This window comes from Mytilus californianus, unplaced genomic scaffold (assembly GCF_021869535.1).
Source record: "Mytilus californianus isolate M0D057914Y unplaced genomic scaffold, xbMytCali1.0.p SCAF_8, whole genome shotgun sequence".
Lineage (NCBI taxonomy): Eukaryota > Metazoa > Mollusca > Bivalvia > Mytilida > Mytilidae > Mytilus > Mytilus californianus.
The window spans coordinates 60,388,619-60,410,734 of NW_026262734.1; the positions used below are offsets into that span (position 1 = coordinate 60,388,619).

A 22,116-nucleotide genomic window follows, 5' to 3' on the forward strand; every position below is an offset into this window, starting at 1 on the left:
CTTTAACCACTGAGTGAATGTAATGTTAACTGGCAGAAAAACTAAGTCCATTTATAAGTAAAATACGGAAAAAATGGATTTTTTTTTTTACAAAATTTACTTCTGGATACTATCTTATGATCATAAACAAGCTTCTTTCCATGTTTGGTAGAAATCCAGGATAGTTTAAGAAAGTTATTAAAATTTCAAAAACTTCAACCACAGAGAGAATGTAATGTTTCTTGGCAGAAAAACTAAGTCCATTTATAAGTAAAATACGGAAAAAATGGATTTTTTTTTTTACAAAATTTACCTCTGGATACTATCTTATGATCATAAACAAGCTTCTTTCCAAGTTTGGTAGAAATCCAGGTTAGTTTAAGAAAGTTATTAAAATTTCAAAAACTTTAACCACAGAGTGAATGTAATGTTTCTTGGCAGAAAAACTAAGTCCATTTATAAGTAAAATACGGAAAAAATGGAATTTTTTTTTTACAAAATTTACTTTTGAATATTATCTTATGATCATAAACAAGCTTCTGTCAAAGTTTGGTAGAAATCCAGGATAGTTTAAGAAAGTTATTAAAATTTCAAAAACTTTAACCACAGAGTGAATATTTGTGGATGCCGCCGACGACGACGACGACGACGCCGACGGAATGTAGGATCGCTATGTCTCGCTTTTTCGACAAAAGTCGAAGGCTCGACAATAAAAATCATAATAATTACTACACCTTTAGTATATGTAAAAAAGAATATTTAGCAAAATATAGATTCTAGTATGAAAATACTAACAGAATGAGAGAGATCTATGTATGTCAAATAATATCCCAAGAATTTCTTAATTGCTACAAGATCTAATTTGGTGGAAAAATCTTAGGCAAACTTGCATAAATCTGCCCAAGAAATAAAAAATATATGCTCACATAAATATTTGGGAAATCCATTTTAATGGCAATGAATTGACATGTAAATTACTCTTTACAAATTTGCTAACTATACATGTACCTGTTTGTTCAGTTGACGTATTCTGGCTCTGGTCTTTTAAACCAAAAGTTAACCTGCAAATGATTAAAATTCATGCAAATAAAGTAAAACTATCAAAATTTAGGAACTTCAAGATGGGACAAAATCTAAAAATCAACTGCTGTTGAATATAAGCAGTTCTTTTACAAATATAGTATAAATGAACAAGTGAAACTGTGAGCTACTGCTCACTGATGATACCCCCGCCCAAATATTTTGGTAAACAGGAAGTTGTTGAGTGATGAATCTGAAAACGCATCACACAGTATAGCTGACTCATATTAACCAATAAACCAAATTTCAGAAATCCTTGTAATGTAGTTCCTGAGATAAATGTGACGAAAATTTTCAACTACTTGGATGTCATGTGTAAAATGATGTAAGTGTTTGGTAAACAGGAAGTTGTTGAGTGATGAATCTGAAAACGCATCACCCGGTATAGCTGACTCATATAAACCCTGAAACCAAATTTCGGAAATCCTTGTAATGTAGTTCCTGAGAAAAATGCAACGAAAAATATTCATTGGAGGGATGGACTGACGGATGGGCTGACAGATGGATGGATGGACAGACAGAGGTAAAACAGTATACCACCACTTTTTTAAAGCGGGGGTATAAAAAGATTGATTTCTGATGCTTTAAACCGCCTCAGCACAAAAAAAGCTATAACACAGCAAATGAAAAGAAGTGTTTTCACCAAACTTCATGAGTTATTACCAGCTGTAATGTTGACTATCTTAAAAAAATATGTATGATTTTATTGTTTTGGTCACACCCTCATTGATATACCCTACATCTAAATTGATTCAGTTGAGTATAAAAAGTAAAACTGAAGAAAAACTGTACAACGTGTAATCATCAAGACATGCATTGTTGTTTTTTAACAATTCTGAGTATTTTTTTTTAAGGCTAACACATAACCTGACAATTCTAAAATAGCCCTATGCAATAACAATTGTGAACCATGATGAACTGAATGCATGGGTACCAGTTTTAAATTCAAAACAGAATTTTATTGTAATATTTTAAAATTTTTTAACTTAAATCCCAATGACATTCAGCATTAATTTTCTAATATAGTATACATGAGAAATCTAACCTGACATCCATAATATCTAATGATTCCTTATTTTCTACATCTATCACTAGTTGGTAGAACTCATTCAGTAGACAAGGTGGCTCATGGTGTAATGTAAAATTTACATTTGCTGGTCTATGGGTCACTCTACAAATTAAAACAAGTCATTACATGAACAGTTAATTCCAATTGGTAAATAAACAGTGAAATTCTTGAATATTTATTATTAAACTTATATTATTCAAAAATAAGGCTTTTTATCTAATATACATTGTATTGCAAACATAAATTAATTGACTGAGTGAAGTCCAGCACCAAATATGTAAATGAGATACACATATGGATTGTAACACTCCGTTGAGTGTTATAAAATATTTTTCTACTCAAGACAGTTATATTTAAAATCAAACTGTCAAGAGTGGAGAAATATTGAAAGAACTGAGGTCAATCAAATCACATATTGATTAAAAATAAATAATCAACAGGTTAGGAAAAGTACAAATAGAGTAAGAATTAGAGAAAAATATTTACCATGATATGCCCTACATAATATTAAGTCATATTTGTAATATGCTATTTCAAAATGTAACAGTCCACAGAAAGACAACTCATATTTTCCAAAGATATTATTATGGCACCTAGGCAACCAGTTTGACACAGAAGAATTACACCCAAATCAAACCTGTTTAAAATTGATTTTAGATGAACACAGTCTGCTCAGAGAAAAATTTAATATTCTCTTTTTAAAATTTAGCACTCTTCTTTTGCAAGCAACCATTATCTTCTATTTCTACACTACACAGCACTGTCTAAGAATGAGTTTATCCTTTGTGCTAAGCCTTACTTACTTAATGGCAGATTTAACATCAATATTGTCCCACTCCAATGGACCCTCTCTGTTGATATGTTTTGGTAAGATAGACAAGACTGTCTGTAAGCCTTACTTACTTGATGGCAGATTTAACATCAATATTGTCCCACTCCAATGGACCCTCTCTGTTGATATGTTTTGGTAAGATAGACAAGGCTGTCTGTAAGGGTGTAACAGCATCACCACCCCCACCAATCCACTTCAACTTTCCTAAACTTCCTGTTTCTAAACCAAACTCTAAAACAACTGCTGTTATCTAAAAAAAGAAAAATTACATCCTAGTTCTTTAAAAATGAAACTTATAAAAACATTTAAAATAAGATTATCTGATAAGGACACAAGTCAAGTTAGAGAAGGTTAATTCAAAATTAATATTTATCCAAGTTCTAAAATTAATAAAAGAGTACTATGGGTTCATTTATATTGAAATATTCGTGGGGTACACAATTTTGTTATTTCCTGGATCTATATATCCTGGGAGCTACGAATTAAAGAGTTGAACAAAATAGTATAAGCTTGTATGCTGACTTTTGCAGAACCAAGAAATCAAATATGCAAGGAAATACAATTTATTCTCAATCAATGAAAATTGGTACCCACAAAAATAGATGAATCCACAGTATGTCATAGAAAAAGTTTTAATTCTAAGTATGAATTTTTGGAACATAGCAAGCAATTTATTCTTAAATAATAGAGTCTGAGATAAGAAAAGTCAACTGTATTTGCAACTTGTATATAAAACATTAATTACCTCTAGCTGAGTATCAACATCATCTTTCACAGGTAGAAAACTAAATTTGTAAGATTTGGGTTTTCCTGGAACTAAATATAGATCAGCCTCTGTGCCCTCTGACTCTGAAGCAGCTGATACACCATGGCCATCAACAACAATACAGTACTGGTTGTAAATCTGTAAATAATAGTTCATTGATTGTTGTTTGAGCAATGTCCAGTGTCAATATTCCACAATAACTGTAAACCTACTAATTTTCATAAGCGATTTTTAGGGAATAGAAAATAAAACAAATATAAATAGTTACCGTTATGTAATACTTGTATCTTCCATAACAAAATTTATTAAGGAAAAAGAAGAATGTGTTTGTGAAATGTCCCTGCTCAAGCTTTGCAATTTTCCAAGTTAAAAAGGGGCATAACTCTATCATAATAAATGACTGCCCATATTCATACTCTGTCTGCCTGTTGTAGTTTTAAACATTGTGTATGAGTTTCATAATATTTGGGTGATGCAAACTTAAAATAGAGTGCGAAAATGAAAATTGGACGGATGGATGGAAAGACGGACAGTCAAAGGTATAACTTAATGCCCATGTTGCCTACTGCGGGGGAATAAAAATGGTGAAAAATGAAATTGTCACCAAGTCTGATAGAAAGTGCTAAAGGTGAAATAAAGTATCCATGAAAAGACAAAATATCCTTGTCAATGAATTAAATGAATACACAATACAGAACTCCTTATTTATCATAATACCTAAATTAACTTTATCTATAATATGACAATCATACATTTTCTTACCTGGTTACTGAAGAAAACTGACAACTTTGAAAATCTTACTGGAAATTGACAGTTTGCTCTGAAAGTACAAATTGGGCCTCTTTTAGGAATAAAAATAGAATTGTGTCTTTAAAAGTATTACAATTTTACAATCCTAATATTCAGTATAACAAATTACTGACATTTTCAAGCCAGAAATGAAAACCGATCTATGTATTTCCTTCATATTTTGTTCCTTTCTTTCAATTTATACCATTCATGAAATTTATATGTCGATTTAATCCATTGAAAAGAAATTTTGTTGGTTTTTTTAAGGTCTGATCACAGCTTTCAGTGCAGTTATGATATTTGATTTAGGAAAATTTCAACTCGTTGCAAAATTGAGCTTTTGTTTGTCATTTCATTGTGATTTGTGACTTTAAGAAAAGTGTCAATTTTAGCATCCATAATAATTATCCTAGATACCTGAGGAAGACATCCAATTCTATTTCTTTATCTGCAGACACACTATCAACAGTAAATCTGGCTTTACACTCAACTGCAATATAAAAAAGCAATTGTTATGAATAGATAACAAGGAATGTTGTTTTACAAAAGTTTATTTCTCATTACTGATGATATATAGTAGATACAAATGTTCTGAAAAATTATCTTTACCACAAAAAGATTTAAATAATCATAAAATTAAAATTATTTTTTTATTTTGTGTACATGTGGTTAAGTTGGTTGCTTGTCTAAAACATTTGAAAGAAAGAAAAAATTTGAAACCAGGCAGTCTCAAAATGATTGTCGTCAACATTAGTTTGTTCCATGCCAATAGACTTCTGAGCAGGGTGAGACAGATGATTTTAAAAACCAGCTTTTCTTTAATGAGTATCATTTGATTGTTGAGATAAAACTGCATTTAATAATTATTTATTTAATAAAAACATTTCCTTTATCTAATTCCCATAGTCTAAGAGTAATTATACTTTTTTTTAAATACTATCAATCAGTAATTATGTCTTTATTTAAATTTATAATTATTATATTTAATTAAAAATGTGAGATTTATTAATGCAATTTCAGGAAAATTCATACAAATAATGTAAATTTTGATCTAATCAATACTAATCTAGTCCATTTTTTTGCCCCAAAAAAACTCAAAACAAAAAAAAAGTTTCTGAATTAACAATGTTATGATATGTATTATCTCTCATAATCAATGCATTTGTGACTTGATAATAGCACTAATTACAATTTTTTAGTAATGTATTGTAATGATTTATACCAAAAGGAACAATATTCTGCATTTCTATGGTGAAGGTACATGGTGTATCCATTGTAGTCTGCCATAATCTCCTAGCTGCTTCTGATCCCTGGGGGTCAAGGCCTGGCTCTGGTTCAGGCTGGTCATTCTGAAAATATAGGTAAATGGAATAATTACAAGCAACAAATTTGTGCATAAGACTGAGGTCAAAGACGTGTTTTGCATTGTTTTGCTTATGCTTGTAAGTAGTTTTTTTTATCTGTGATAAAATAACCAATACAAGCAAAAAAACAACAAAAGAACACACAAAAAAAACCAAAAAATAAGAATGTATCCATAGTACACGGATGCCCCACTCGCACTAAATTAGAAAGATCATATCATAGGGAACATGTGTACTAAGTTTCAAGTTGATTGAACTTCAACTTCATCAAAAACTACCTTGAACAAAAACTTTAACCTCAAGCGGGACAGACAGACAAACGAACAAACAAACAGACGCACAGACTGAAAAACATAATGCCCCTAGGTGGGGCATAAAAAACAGACATGGTCTAACGTATTGTCAGGACAACTGCCAACTACATATATAATTTCACTAAAAAATTTGCAAACACTTTTTTCACACCTGTAGTCTTTTATGCAGTATGTTGATAGTAACAAGAGGCTCTCAAGAGCCTGAATCGCTCACCGGTAATTTTGTGCTTAAATCTTTCATCAATGATTATTTTTTTTCAATATATATTAATGAGTGGCTTAAAAATGCCATTTAAATGTTCTTTGTATCTGTCATATTTTCTTCAAAAGCAAAAAAATGCATTTTACCCCTATGTTCCGTTTTAGCCATAGTGGCTATGTTTCTTGACGTACACTTAGGAAATAAAACACATAATTTATACTAGATACTCTGAAACTCATTCAGCCAAAGTTTGGCTGAAATGGATTCAGCAGTTTCAAAGGAGAAGAATTTTTAAAGTAAGCAAACTAGATGAACAAAGTGGGGAAAATTGTCTTTAAAGGACAAAAACTCCTTAAGGGGTCAATTGACAATTTTGGTCATATAAAAACTTATTTGTAGATCTTACTTTGCTGAACATTTTTGCTGTTTACAGTTTATCTTTATCTATAATAATGTTCAAGATAATAACCGAAAACTGCAAAATTTCCTTAAAATCATCAATTCAGGGGCAATAACCTAAAAATCAGATACCCGATATGGCTGATAATTTCAAGGCAGGTAGACCTTGACCTAATGAATACTTTAACTTCTTGTCTGATTTGCTCTAAATGCTTTAGTTTTTGAGATATGTCAAAAACTGCATTTTACCCTATGTTCTCTTTATAGCCATGGCGGCCATGTTTTCTGAGGAAACAGAAAATAGAACAAAAACTTTATTCTAGATAACCTAAGAATCATTCAGCCTAAGTTTAGTTTAATTTGGTTCAATAGTTTCAGAGGAGAAGATTTTTTAAAGTTAGAAAACATGATAAACAAATTGTGTAAAATTGTCCTTAAAGGGCAATAACTCCTTAAGAGGTCAATTGACAATTTTGGTCATAAAAACTTATTTGTAGATCTTACTTTGCCGATCATTTTTGTTGTTTACAATTTATCTATAATAATATTCAAGCCTGATAGAACTTGACCTAATGAACATTTTTACCCCATGTCAGATTTGCTCTAAATGCTTTAGTTTTTGAGATATAAGCCAAAAACTGCATTTTACCCCTATGTTCTATTTTTAGCCATGACAGCCATGTTTTTTGACGAAACAGAAAATAAAACACAGACTTTATTCTAGATACCCTAAGGATCATTCAGCTTAAGTTTGGTTGGAATTGGTTCAGTAGTTTCAGAGGAGAAGATGTTTGAAATAGTTTACACCGGACTAACGACGACGGACGACGACAGACGACAGACGCCAAGTGATGGCAAAGCTCACATTTCCTTGGAAAGGTGAGTTAATAAAACATTAACCTTTATTCATGATGCATACCCTAACCTTTATTTAATTTTACAAATATGATGATAATGACTAATGCCAGTATAAAGATCTGTTTTTATAATAGTGCAGTGGATTTCCTGGATTGAAGAAGGATTTATTTGTGTGGATACTTGACATATTCAGCTTTGGAGCCTATAATAAATTGGTATTATGTTGACACACTTTTATACCAAAGAAATCCACAAAAAATAATAACAGTATTCTGTGTCAGGAAATGACAGAAAGATACTCAGACACTTACTTCTGACACAGAGTCAACAACACTTTGTTTTTAATCATAAAAGCCACATGCTTGGCAGAAAACCAGCAAACATCAATTTTAAATCTTTGTTTAGAAACAGCTAGCTTGCAGATGGTACTGCTAGATGTCTTTTTCAACAGTTTTTTTCCATTCGTTTGAAGAGTTTAAGCTTTTGGTTTTGCCATTTGCTAAAAGACTTCCCGTTTTGAATTTTCCTTGGAGTTTGGTATTTCTTTTTTTTTACTTTTGACTATAAGTGTCCTGTGTAGCTGTCTCATGGACACACACCTCTTTATATCCCTTTCTGAACAATTTCTGTTTATTATCATTGTTTCTTTTATTCCTATCTTCCACTGTAAATATTTATCCTACTCTTATTTCTTAAGGTAGGTGAACACCAAAGGTCTGTGAAGTTTATTCCAGAAACACGTGTAACTAACAAATTGCATACTAACCTATAGAAAATACATCTTAAAGTTGAAAACTAAAGTATCAAGATTGCAAAAGACTTTCAAAAAATTATAAAGTTAACTTGCATATTGTAATGCAATTAATAAGATTGGTGGATAAAAATAAAAATCTTTATATATTACCAAATGATTTTACCTCTAGTATCATATACATTTGAGTTATAATCAAAAAATAATTTCTGTTGGCAATGTCAAGGGAGATAACTCTACTCATGTTGTTTGATCAGCAGTGATGTTGGAAACAAGGGTGTTTCAGATTATAATTTTACTTACAGACATAACTTTGATCAGATTCATCTGGATTCTTGTCTTTTCTTCTACACTACATTTAGAATCTTGTAAATAGTTAAGGTGTGTGTCATATAAAATAGAATAAATTATAAAATAAAATTTAAATCTCAACCACTCAAAATGTAAAAATTTCAGAAGTCAATATTATTCTTAAAAGTTTTCTTGTAAAGATAAAACAATCAACTAACTATTTATTTTAAGTGCCTCATCAAATTTGAAGAAAAGCATGGAGGGTTTCAAATATTATCTTGCAACCTTTCACCTTTTCAAGAGTAACCAATGCTATTCAAATTAGGTTAAACCACTTTTTCTCTATGGAAAAAGCTTCTACACATTTTTGGCTGTTTCTTTCACAATCTAAGCCATTTCTTTTTTAAGGAAAAGGGATACATGCTCCTATCAATTCCATGCAGTTGGAAACATAATCTTGCACTTTTGCTGTGAGGTATGCACATTTTAAGGAAATGTCCAGTATTGAGGTCAACAACAGCCACCATCTTTCTGCTCTATAATCCCACATAACTTTGTTCAACAACCTGAAAAATATCACAGTCAACATTTGAAAAAAATAATAAAATGTTTATTTGAATATTTGCTATTGATATAACGTAGCTGTAAAAATACTGAAAATTATGAAAACAAAAGCAATATACTTTTTGATGCATAAAATTTGAATGAGTTCAAATCATTTAAAGTTGAATTCTAACATGACGTTCTTCAAACGCTTTGAGTACACACCCGTGGTAAAATATGAATATGTTGTTTGGGCTCTTCCGATCATACTCCCATGTCATATGCTTTTTTAAGAATGAGCTACCCGACGTCATAGAACAATGACGTAGGAATATAAACATTTTACGGGAAAATACACGCTTGTGAAACCGAAAATCATCACAATAAGGAAACATAAACAAACGATGCTAAAATGTGTTATATAAGCCATTTTTTGTATACATATAAGACATATAAGTACAATTATCATTTAGATATCGCTCAGGGTAAAATATTTGTCATAAAGGGCCAACCCATGGTAAAATCATGATATATTCAAGCCCCCATGAATTATTTCTTAATTTTTATTCTACCAGTGTTTATCTTCCTTATACGTCTTTATATGGGCTCATATTTAACCCAATAGCTATTTGATCAAATATGTTAATTATGATATTCTTAAGTCATCAAAAGATGAATTTTAAATGAGACCAGACTATGTCTTCCTATTCATCCATCAACAAAGCAACATAATTATTGAAAGAATAGAAGATGTTTCCTTTTTTTACCATTTCTAAGATTTCTTAGTATACCTCAGCCAAAGAGGCATATAATTTTAATGAAATTCACTTGGCTATCTATTAAGCATTAAAGATGCAATATGCCTACCATTATTTATATGAATATGGCAAAATACTTTTAATTGTTATGGGAAACTCCAAAAGTAAAACGATTAAAAAATACAATAGTAGCTGCAAAATGCCATAAAGTACATAGGATTTTCTGGAGGTTTCAAATATGTTACACAAAAATATTCTCTGACAGGTCACATATAAACTCACATTAATGATTTACTGTAGTCTTTTGCATGGAAGTACTCCTCACCCATCTGTACCACTACAATGTAATGAAATATAATTTTATATTGTTTGGGTAAACAGAATTGCCCTGTCCTTAATTTTAAAAGAGCTTTGATATTAGAAAACTAGAGGCTCTAAAGAGCCTGTGTCGCTCACCTTGGTCTATGTGCATATTAAACAAAGGACACAGATGGATTCATGACAAAATGTGTTTTGGTGATGGTGATGTGTTTGTAGATCTTACTTAACTGAACATTCTTGCTCCTTACTATTATCTCTATCTATAATGAACTTGGCCCGGTAGTTACAGTGGAAAATATTTTGTAAAAATTTACAAAAATTTACAAAATTTATGAAAATTGTAAAAAATTGACTATAAAGGGCAATAACTCCTTAAGGGGTCAATTGACAATTTTGGTCATGTTGACTTATTTGTAGATCTAACTTTGCTGTACATTATTGCTGTTTACAGTTTATCTCTATCTATAATAATATTCAAGATAATAACCAAAAGCTGCAAAATTTTCTTAAAATTACCAATTCAGGGGCAGCAACCCAACAACGTGTTGCCTGATTGGTCTGAAGATTTCAGGGCAGATAGATCTTGACCTAATGAACAATTTCATCCTCATCAGATTTGCTCTAAATGCTTTGGTTTCAGAGATATGAGCCAAAAACTGCATTTTACCCTATGTACTATTTTTTAGCCATGTCGGCCATCTTGGTTCGCGGGCGGGGTCATCAGACACATTTTTTAACCTAGATACCCTAATGATGATTGTGGACAAGTTTGGTTAAATTTGTCTCAGTAGTTTCAGAGGAGAAGATTTTTGTAAAAGATTACAAAAATTTACGAAAAATGGTTAAAAATTGACTATAAAGGGCAATAACTCCTTAAGGGGTCAACTGACCATTTTGGTCAAGTTGACTTATTTGTAGATCTTACTTTGCTGAACATTATTGCTGTTTACAGTTTATCTCTATCTATAATAATATTCAAGATAATAACCAAAAACGGCAAAATTTCCTTAAAATTACCAATTCAGGGGCAGCAACCCAACAACGGGTTGTCCGATTCATCTGAAAATTTCAGGGCAGATAGATCTTGACCTGATAAACAATTTTACCCCTGTCAGATTTGCTCTAAATGCTTTGGTTTCAGAGATATAAGCCAAAATCTACATTTTACCCCTATGTTCTATATTTAGCCATGGTGGCCATCTTGGTTGGTTGGCCGGGTCACCGGACACATTTTTTTAACTAGATACCCCAATGATGATTGTGGCCAAGTTTGGTCAAATTTGGCCCAGTAGTTTCAGAGGAGAAGATTTTTGTAAAAGTTAACAACGACGGACGACGACGGACGACGGACGCCAAGTGATGAGAAAAGCTCACTTGGCCCTTTGGGCCAGGTGAGCTAATTATATTCTTATCTGTCAAAAAAAATATCTGTTTTCCTATCAAAATGGAACACACTTTAATAATTCATAATATTAAAATGAATATTCCATATATACACTGTAAAAGAAAACCCAGGTTAAAATATAGAATAGGAAAAATGGCTAATTTTTATCACAAAAAGTTTAGTCATAGAACATTGTCAATATTGACACATGCATTTTTTGGAAAAAACTTAAATTCTGATTACTCCCCTTCCAAGTATAATATTTTGATGTATGCTACACATGATTTGCACATGCTCTTGCTGATATATCAGTATCTGTACATACTTCTTATTAAAGCTTTAAATGAAGTAGAAAGGTACAGCAGCATTTCTAAAATATTTAGATTTGTTTTTTTAACTTTACACATTGCCTTACAAAAGATATTTTACAGCTGGTAAAATACTTTGAGCTTAACTTCAGTATCTGCATGGATTTAGTGAAATTGGTTTTGTTTATTATTTTTTTCCATTCCATAAAGTAAACACATCTTACTTAAATATCTCTTCATCCTTGGAGACTTGTATTTCTTAAACTGAGCCACAGCACTACTCAACAATGGTATAATCAACCACTGAAATATATCATAACATGTTTAATTGTTCAAATATATCATAACATGTTTAATTGTTCAAATATACCATAACATGTTAAATTGTTCAAATATATCATAACATGTTTAATTGTTCAAATATATCATAACATGTTTAAATGTTACAACATGTTTAATTGTTCAAATATATATCATAACATGTTTAATTGTTCAAATATATCATAACATGTTAAATTGTTCAAATATATTATTACATGTTTAATTGTTCAAATATATATCATAACATGTTTAATTGTTCAAATATACCATAACATGTTTAATTGTTCAAATATATCATAACATGTTCAATTGTTCAAATATATCATAACATGTTTAATTGTTCAAATATATCATAACATGTCTTACTGAAAACAAACATATTTCGCTGATCATTGTATATCATGTAGCCCTTTCTAGCTGGTTCTGTGACAATTAGTGATTTTCTAACTGTTGTTGACTTTATATAAAAAAAGATCCAAGGTTGCATGATAAAATAAGCTGGTTTACAGAAATATTTTAAGAAGAACAAAACTTGACCTAAAATCCCTTATTCTACTACAAACTAGCTAAGGAATAACAAAGAGTATAAGTGTCATTATGAGAGATTTTGATAAATTGCCAAAACATTTTTTTATTCAAAATGTAATGTCCTATTTTGATTTTCCAAAAAATATACTGCACCAATATACAATTACCTTGAGGCTATTTCTGATAAGGTTTTAATTTCAGAAACACTAATATCATGCTCCGACTTAAACAAATTTTTCTTATAACATTCATCACATATTTTACCTTTTTTTTTATCACGAATATATTTTAACATAAAATATTGAAAATTTTGTCAAAGATAAAACATGTGTGTATACTTTAAAATTGAAAGCTTCATAAATTCCTTATATATAATAAGGAGGCGTGGTATGATTGCCAATGAGACAAATATTCACTGGACCAAATGATTTAGATGTTAGCAACTTTAGGTCACTGTACAGCCTTCAACAATGAGCAAAACCCATACCACGTAGCAAGCTATAAAAACTACTTTTCTAATCTGGTAATATTAAGAGAGCTATGTACCAAATTACAAATACATTGAAACTCCATCTTTGCATTGTAACATACTTAAAATATTGCAGCGCTATAGCAGGGTATTCAAGGACCTTAACTCTTTGCGTATTTCTACCTTTTCAAAGATTATTTTAATTTTAATCAATATGACTGACTTGACACTTACCGAATGGTCTTCCTGAACTTCTAAACTCTGCAAAGCTAGAATGCCATCCTTTTCTCTTTGAAGATCTGGAGCCTCTATACCTATTTAAAATTTTGGTATCATAAAATGTTATATAAAGTTAAACATGGTAGAGTATAAGCTTTTATAGTATGGGTATAAAAATAATCCAATAATACAGCCATTTACATAAAACACTAAGTTCATTAAATCTACAATTATGACATTAAACATTGAAATTTTGCTATGGAGGTTATTTTTGCCTACCTCTCCAAAAGCATTAAATACAAATGCAAACTGTTTTTTTTTTTTTCGTAAATCCACTTATAGGGAATAAAAAGAGGGGGTTTTAGTTCTAAAAAATCCTGTCACATATTTGTGTCCCTGTTCAAAGTCAGCGATCAATTTCTTAAGTCATGAATATTTCAGTATATCTTACGATAAATTTTTGTCATAAAATTTTTTGTGAAAAAAGCCCCAGGAACCTTATAAATGACTGTCATTTGTCATATCATAAGTTGTGTTTTTATCATTACAGGGTATCTTATGTTGGTAGACAAAATATCATAGTCACTGTTAAATCTATTCACAGCTTTTTTAGACATGTAATGATTTAAAGCTTCATATATTATAAAGACACCATTTTATTGCTGAAGAACATAACAGTATGTTGACCTCTGAAAATATTTTGTTTTTTTATGTATCATAAAGTTGATATCTCATTGATGTATACCCTGGCCTACATCTATTATTCATACTACATGTACATTAATAACAGCAATCAGTAACTCCCATGAAAGATACACCCATAAAAAACTATCCATGTCATGGAATCATTTCACAGTTCAGGGTACTGTAAAAGCTGCGACTAAATAAAACACACTTACTATTAATCGTATGCAGATTTTAACTACGATAAATTCAGAAATGTTTGCTTTCATTTATTATTGCAATTGATGAGTAATGGACACAAATGCGAGATTAACTAGACATCATTGAGATGGGAGCCATCTCTGTGGACCCCGCTGACCTTGAACTTTGACCTAGGAAGTTGTACAAACATTATGACACACCCTCTGGTGTTGGTTAATATACAAGTCAAGTATAAAACGTTTCTCTAGATATAGAGCTGACACAATTTGGTACGGACGGACAGACTGATCACTATAGGGCGTCCCGCCACTAGGCGGGTCCCTAATTATTGAGATTTCAAGAAATGCTATATAAAAAATGATGCTATCGAAATATAAAATACAAGTTGCAAAACATATCCTGTTGCAATTTTTGCAAAAATAAAAACATCTCTACAATTTATGAATTTACAGTATAAAGAAGAGAAACGTTATATACTCACTCTGATGTCCCTGTCTCCATGGTCTTTGTCCATAAAAGTCTAATTTATACAGATTTTCTAATGGATCAGGATGGAGCACCTGTGTCAGAGGCTGAAAAAGGATGTAACATAATGTTCAAACAATACAAGGAGTAACTTTACATTTTTTTCTCTTTGATTGTGAATTCAAAAACTAAATTAGAGTAATTCAAACAGAGACCAAACAATGCAAGACTCTATGATATCCTTCCCAGAGGTATATAATCTGTCTAATAATTGGTAGTTAGTTAAATTCTTTATGATAGAAGACTCTATTCTATTTTCAGATGAAAACCTATGGATTGCAGGAATTCATACTTTTTTTTATAAAATAAGATGTGGAAAAATAATGGTGAAAATTTTATGAAACCTTTTGATAAAACTAATATGGGTTTTTAACACAAATTTACTTGTTTTTTGACCAATCAAACTAGCTCAAAAATTTCCTTCTTTACGTCTTTGATATCTTGAACTTATACAAGTTTTAGAACACTAATGTCTCAATAATTTCCTTTCAGTACATGTATGTGGTCACTGGACTCTTCATCTTACCTTGCATAGTCCCCTACATAACTGTTTCCTAGCAACAGCATGATTGGCAGCTTGCTGGTAGTAGAACCCTGGATGCTGAGTTTGTATTGCAGTTAATCCTAACTTTATAGCTTCATCAAATAAGTCTCCAAAAACTTGAAATCTAAAAATATTGAAACATGGTATTATTTGAGAGAGAAAAAAAACCTAGATACTGTGGATTCATTTGTTTTTCGTGGGTACCAATTTTCATGGATTGAGAAAATTTTGTATTTTCAAGGGTATTTGATTTCATTGTTTGCCAAAGTCTGCATACAAGCATTTGGAAAAGTTGTACTTCGTTGAAAATCTAAATTCCTGGTTTAACTGTACCCAAAAAATCCACAAAAATTGGTATCCTATGACAGAGTATAGATCAGATATTTTTCATACTTATCTCATTCCAAATTCAAAACGGAGTTAGACTGATATTGACAGCATGCAAACATATGATCACTGATGTAAATTTCAATTGCAATTGTTAATACACAGATATACCAGTGTAATCAAATTAAGAAATGCTTGCAATATTCTACTATCGCAAGAAATGCAAATAGATGAGCCTTACCTTAATTAAAACTCAATTTCATATTCCTAAAGTTTTTCTTGTTTATAGTATTTCAAGAAATTGCAATAATTAACCACAAAGTTTTGTCTGTTAATTAAATAATTTCTGAGTTTACAATGTGTTTGTTCTAAAGTCATTACATTTTTAAGATACATGCAATAATTTTGAAGTTTACAAAGTGTTTGTTCCAAAATCCTTAAGATTCTACCTCTTTATCAAGTGATATGAGATATTTCTCCACTGAGATAGCTAAACTTTGAAATTTAATTGTCTTGTGTAAAGAAATAACGCATTTCATGTGATACATCTGCTATGTTAGCCATGCTTTGTTTTTTTCTTGGTGATCTGCAAAATATGTGTTTTTATTGAGTGGCCTTCAGACATGGTGGATTTTCCCCCATGTAATCAAAATAAAATGCTGGGAAAAGTATAAACCTGCTCCAATCTTTGTCTAAAGATTTCTGGTTTCCTTTACTCATTACTATGAGTACAAAATTTGTACTCGAAACACCAAATCCAGTACTTTGATTGGTTGATTGGTTGATTTATGAGTGTGAGTAAGATAATCATACTCCAAATGATTATGATCGTGAGGTCTGGTATTTTAACTTACATTGGTAAACAAATTTGTCTAAGAAATTAAATTTTTATTTTGTCTAGAATGTATAATTTTAAATTTATCTTCAAATTTAATTGATAATCACAATATCAAAAGTTGGTATACTCACTGTTTTGACATCCATGCACTGTGTTCAAATGCTAACTCTGCTATTCCAATTTTTCCTTTAAAGAAGTCAATATGTTTCCTAAACTGAGCTATAGCGTCTAGAGGAGCATTGTGTTGGAATGATAGTCTACAAATCTGAAATTAAAGTTTGTTTTACTTAAAAATTTTATCCATGGAATATAAGATTATATTTTTCACAACTCGAGAAAGATACTGATAAAAAATCACAAAGCACTTCATTTTTTTAATAGAATAAAAAGAGATGTCAGGTAAACAACAATGAGACCTAATGACACTAAAAACATCTTTAGGTAAACCTACATGCTGACTGCAACTTATAATAAGTGTCTCCTGTATACAGTTTGTCCAACTCAAAATAGGCCAATGTCTGGAAACACTGAGTAAACTTAACAGAAATGATAAAACATCTGCTACAACTCCCTAATTCAGTAAGACTTTAAAATTGTTATTTGGTGCTTCTCCGCTAAGCACACCAGGGACTAAACTTAACTCTTTTTCTCTAGGGGCCAGCTGGGCCCCCAATATATTTTTCAGGGGCCCAGTTGAAATTTTAGGGGCCCAACCAATTTTTATTCTAATAAAATAAATCTTAAATGTACATTTTATATACTAATAAAGCCTTTTCATGTAATCCTATATGTAATGTTTGAGTCTGGTAAAGGTTATGTGTGGTAACTTTATAATATTTGAATTATTGCCATCATAAATATATCATAAGATTTGACAGTACTGAATTTAAAACAATTCCCTCCCTTCAATTGTCTCCCTTCAATTTGAACTTCCTGTTGACAATATAGCTGTTTCCATAAAACATTAAATGTTATTTCAAATCCAAGCCATCCTCTAATAAGTGTTGATCAAAAATATTGTATAATTACTTTTCATCGAAGATTGGTTAGCATACTAGATATATTATATTTATTTATGAGATTTTGCGTTTCGTTTTTTCATTGAAGAACAAGTTGTGTTTACAAGTTTTTGTCAATAACAGACTTGTTACGACTCCCTGAACAACTGGGGTGTATCTCGAAAGTAATTCAGATTCAACAGCGTAACGAAAAGACTTAAAAAAAATGAATTAATAGTAGAAGATTTGAAAAAGAAATTAGAAAACGTGTTTAGAGAAGGGTATACATGTGTCAAATCGTGACTTCGCATCAAAAACTTAGTTGTCCGACTGGGTTTTGGTTATTAAAATGACCTTACTGGTTTCCGGAAATCCTCTGTTCCATTTTCCCACTTTAATTAAACAATCGGGTTTCCGTTTGGGAACAGTTTTTGTTTATATCGTGGGGGAAAGGATAGACATGGGGTTCAATTCAAAATATTTTCGGTCGCCAGCTGGGCAATCAGGATGATAAATATATTCGCCCAGCCGAAAATCTGGTCGCATTGGGCGGCTGGGCGACCGTTAAGTTTATCCCTGCACACAATTAATGAGTTAGATTAAAGACTTAGTCAGTTGACCTGGAGTCAGCATAATGTGTCCAGGTAGGGTGACATGTCTTCCTGTGGGCTCTTAGTTCAAGCACTTTAGAAATTCGTCTCATGGGGGTGGTATAGTCCAATGCAGGGTTCATATTCATATCGGTGTAACATGTTCTTGTCCTAAATATGCATTTCCTTTGCCGCTGGACGTTAAAAAGTAATCTATCCATCCCTAATGCCGTTAAGGAAAAACAAATAAGATATATAAACATGCTAATTGACAGTAATCTAAGAAATCTAGAGTACAAACTTTGTAGTTGATGAAACCAGCTATACTCTTTATCTCCAACAGGTTGGTGTCATGCATCCTTAGTTCCAGTAAGTGTCCATATGCTTGCTTATAGTTCCTGAAATATCATCAGATGAGTAAAATATGATTTGATTTTGATTTTTGGTGTTTTAACGCCACTTTTAAGCACCGCTTTTGGGCTATTTTGTGGCGGCCAGTTTTTATTGGTGGAGGAAGCCGGAGTGCCCAGAGAAAACCACCAACCTTCGATAGGAAAAGTGACAATCCTAGTCAATTAAGATTGGAGTCGAGTGCACCCGCACAAGCAGGATTTGAACTCACAACCTCAGTGTTGACTGGCTAGTGATTACAGTAGTAACTACTTAGACCACTCGGCCACCGAGGCCCCATAGTAAAAGATGTACCACCCAGTAGCGAACTTTATATATTTTCATAGAATTTTCAAAGTGTTTTCACTTAGACTTTTTTGTCTTCTGAAGAAGAGATAATTTTTATGTTAATCCATCAACACCACCACAATTCAATAAATTGGGGTCTTACATTAAAAAAAGTCATTACAAATGAGGACAGAGGACTTAGGACTATTTACAGTAATTAAATGATTATGTATGTTTATGTGAATTTTCAGTTATATTATACACTGATTTTGTACTTGTCACAAACTTACTGTTAAAAGTTCATATGGCAATAAACATTTGAATTATCATTGTATATAATTTTATATATTTGTGTTGCATATTACGAAATCTGTCCTATAAACTTTCAACATATCACTTTTTTTACCAGCTTCATGATAATCTTGCACAATACCCTTCAGTGTAGCCACCATCAATTTTATTAATAGATTAGGTAGGTAGATTCATTTTACTTTACAAATTCGAAAAGCCGTATAAGATTATTACATATAGAGCCATTTTGGCCACAAAACCATACCTTATTTCTATGGTAATACTTACTTGATAGCTGTGTGACTGTCTTGCTTTAGTTCATTAAAGAAGGCTATTTTAAACTGATGTCTCACAAACAGGAGCTAAAATTACAAATACAGTCTTGTGTCAGGTAAAATTTACTTCCAATTACTTTGCCTAGATTTCACATTTTTCCATCATATCGAACTTATATCAATATATTGTAATTGTCATTTTTTATCCATAATCTAAATCATACCAAAATTCAAAACTGCAATTAACTTCCCTATTACCTACTTAAAAAGCAGAGAGACTTAATTTTATTTTATTCAGAAATACAGTAAAATTGTAGATGTGGTTAGCCTAAATGTATTTTACAGATCATTGATATTAAGGGAGAAACAATTTACTGCAGTTTTGATGTATCATGAGATTTTCTCTCGCTTGTAAATTGCTAATATGCTTCAGTACTTTAGTTCAGTGTCCATAAGAATTGATAAGGTTTTTTTTAAATATTCTATTCAGTCAACCAAACAAATTTTGTGCAATAAATGCACATTTTGGATTGGTGTTTTTTTAAATGTCTGCATTTTGCTAATTTTGACCATAGTGAAGGGTTTGCTGCAATATTTTGACAGTACAGATGATTCAAACTGCCTTTGAGTAGTCAGGATGTAAATTTTATTGCTTGTTTGCTATAAATGTCAAAACATGAGCTCGATCACTTTTGGGTTGAGGAATCACAATGTATGAACCACAATTCTACTATGGGGCAAAGAAAGTTATATGAATAGAGCTATGGTAAAATATTTGATATATCATTATAAGTATCAATCAAACAGTCACGTTATGTGAATGATATTATATTTTTTGTAAATAGTATTTTCTGCTTTAAGAATTTTAGTCATTTTTGTGCCTTCCCAGGGTACTCCTAATTTTTGTAAATTTTACCCTTCACTTCAATGCTGTAAACTTGGGGTAAAATTAACAAAATAAAAGGTTTACCTATAAAAACCTCCAAGCTGCCATAAATTATTCCCGAAACAAAGTTGGGATACCTGTTACTATAGTTACCTGATGTGTTGTCTTGTTAAGGAAGTCTCTGTGTGACTTGACTTTTCTTGCTTCACTATGATAGTAGCTTTGGGCTAATTCATAAAAAGCATTTTCTAATCTGTAAAATATAACATTTTTCCTGTAATATATCTTAAAGAAATAGTAAATATTAACTCAATTTGTTGTTAATTGGGTTAGGGCTATGTCACATGATTTTGGTAAAATTTTGCATACAACGTTTGCTCTTTGAACTATAATTGAACATAAAAAAAATAATCCAGAAGTCATTAACTTTGAAAATAATGTTTATAATCTAACAAGTTTAAGGTGTAAACAAATGCCTCGGAAACATCAAATACATTGTGAATATCATTACTATGAAATATGATTGCAAACAAATAAGGGTTCAAAGAGAATATATTTGCTATTTTTAGAGAACATTGAGCTATGGAAGCCAAGTCAGATTATGTATATGCTGTTGCACATTCCATATATGTATATAAAAAAATGTTCTCTTATCTACAATTACCAAATGGGTTTATTATTTTTTCAAATCAACTTTGGGTTTGTTTGATCTCAATTATAGAGTGTCCACAGTTAAATTATGCTGTCAGATTTTCTTGTCTTCCTCTGACTTTGTTATTGTGATATCAAGAAAGAGGTGACATCATGTATGAAGAAGTCTAACAGAAAAAAAACTTGATCTTTTGACAGATCTTTGAAAAATAAATGTAAATCTTGCCTACATATCATTAAGAGTCTAAGACAGATATTTAACTAAACTAACTTGAGTGTACCGTTTATCTAAGGAAGTTACCTCATGTACATTCAAATTAACTCCAATACTGATGCTTTTTTGTTTTAAAGTTTTTTGATCAGATGAATGTTTGAGGATATAAAAGAAATTGATGATCAAATTTTAAAGTCTTATAAAATATGTAAGATAAATAATAAGGATAAGACTGAGGATATATATTTGCATACATGTATATATTCAAGAATTCATTTATTAAATGTAAAATCAGAAAACAGATAAGTCAGATTTGAACACTATGACACATTCCATATGATATGAATATTTATTCCTGATTGACTAATAAAAATCATAGATTGAGTACACCCCATTTCATTTATCATCAGAAAAAATACATATTAGGTGGAGGGTTGGGAGCCCACAAACATTTTTAACCCCACCCCATTCTTTAGGTGCCTGTCCCAAGTCAGGAGCCTGTAATTCAGTGGTTGTCGTTTGTTGCTGTATATCATACTTTGTTTTTCGTTCATTGTTTTGTACATAAATCAGGACATTAGTTTTCTTGTTTAAATTGTTTTACATTTGTCATTTTGTAATTGTGCCTTTTATAGCTGACTATGCAGTATTGCTTTTGCTCATTGTTGAAGGCCGTACTGTGACCTATAGTTGTTAACTTCTATGTCATTTGGTCTCTTGTGTAGTGTTGTCTCATTGGCAATTATACCACATCTTATTATTTCTATATAGTACATTTGAGGTGATTCTTTTGAAGATCACCCTTGCTGGTGTTGAGTGAACCACTGTGAAAGAGGTGATTGGAGGTGATAACAATTTGATTTATGACC

General features: G+C 31.2%; 1 protein-coding gene across 1 annotated transcript in view; it reads right to left on the reverse strand.

Annotated features, from left to right (window-relative positions):
- Positions 1–22,116, reverse strand: part of LOC127711396 (trafficking protein particle complex subunit 11-like) — a 57,480-nt gene that overhangs the window by 29,586 nt on the left and 5,778 nt on the right. Inside the window, exons 5-22 of the mRNA XM_052217427.1 lie at positions 20,536–20,635; positions 19,510–19,583; positions 18,554–18,650; positions 16,796–16,929; positions 15,482–15,623; positions 14,912–15,002; positions 13,561–13,640; positions 12,233–12,311; positions 10,278–10,332; positions 9,115–9,260; positions 8,707–8,768; positions 5,738–5,864; positions 4,933–5,005; positions 4,489–4,546; positions 3,706–3,864; positions 3,032–3,210; positions 2,105–2,230; positions 988–1,040 (exon numbers count right to left, since the gene is read on the reverse strand). Coding sequence (XP_052073387.1) covers positions 988–1,040; positions 2,105–2,230; positions 3,032–3,210; positions 3,706–3,864; positions 4,489–4,546; positions 4,933–5,005; positions 5,738–5,864; positions 8,707–8,768; positions 9,115–9,260; positions 10,278–10,332; positions 12,233–12,311; positions 13,561–13,640; positions 14,912–15,002; positions 15,482–15,623; positions 16,796–16,929; positions 18,554–18,650; positions 19,510–19,583; positions 20,536–20,635 — 1,835 coding nt within the window. The remainder of the gene's footprint in view (positions 1–987; positions 1,041–2,104; positions 2,231–3,031; positions 3,211–3,705; positions 3,865–4,488; positions 4,547–4,932; positions 5,006–5,737; positions 5,865–8,706; positions 8,769–9,114; positions 9,261–10,277; positions 10,333–12,232; positions 12,312–13,560; positions 13,641–14,911; positions 15,003–15,481; positions 15,624–16,795; positions 16,930–18,553; positions 18,651–19,509; positions 19,584–20,535; positions 20,636–22,116) is intronic.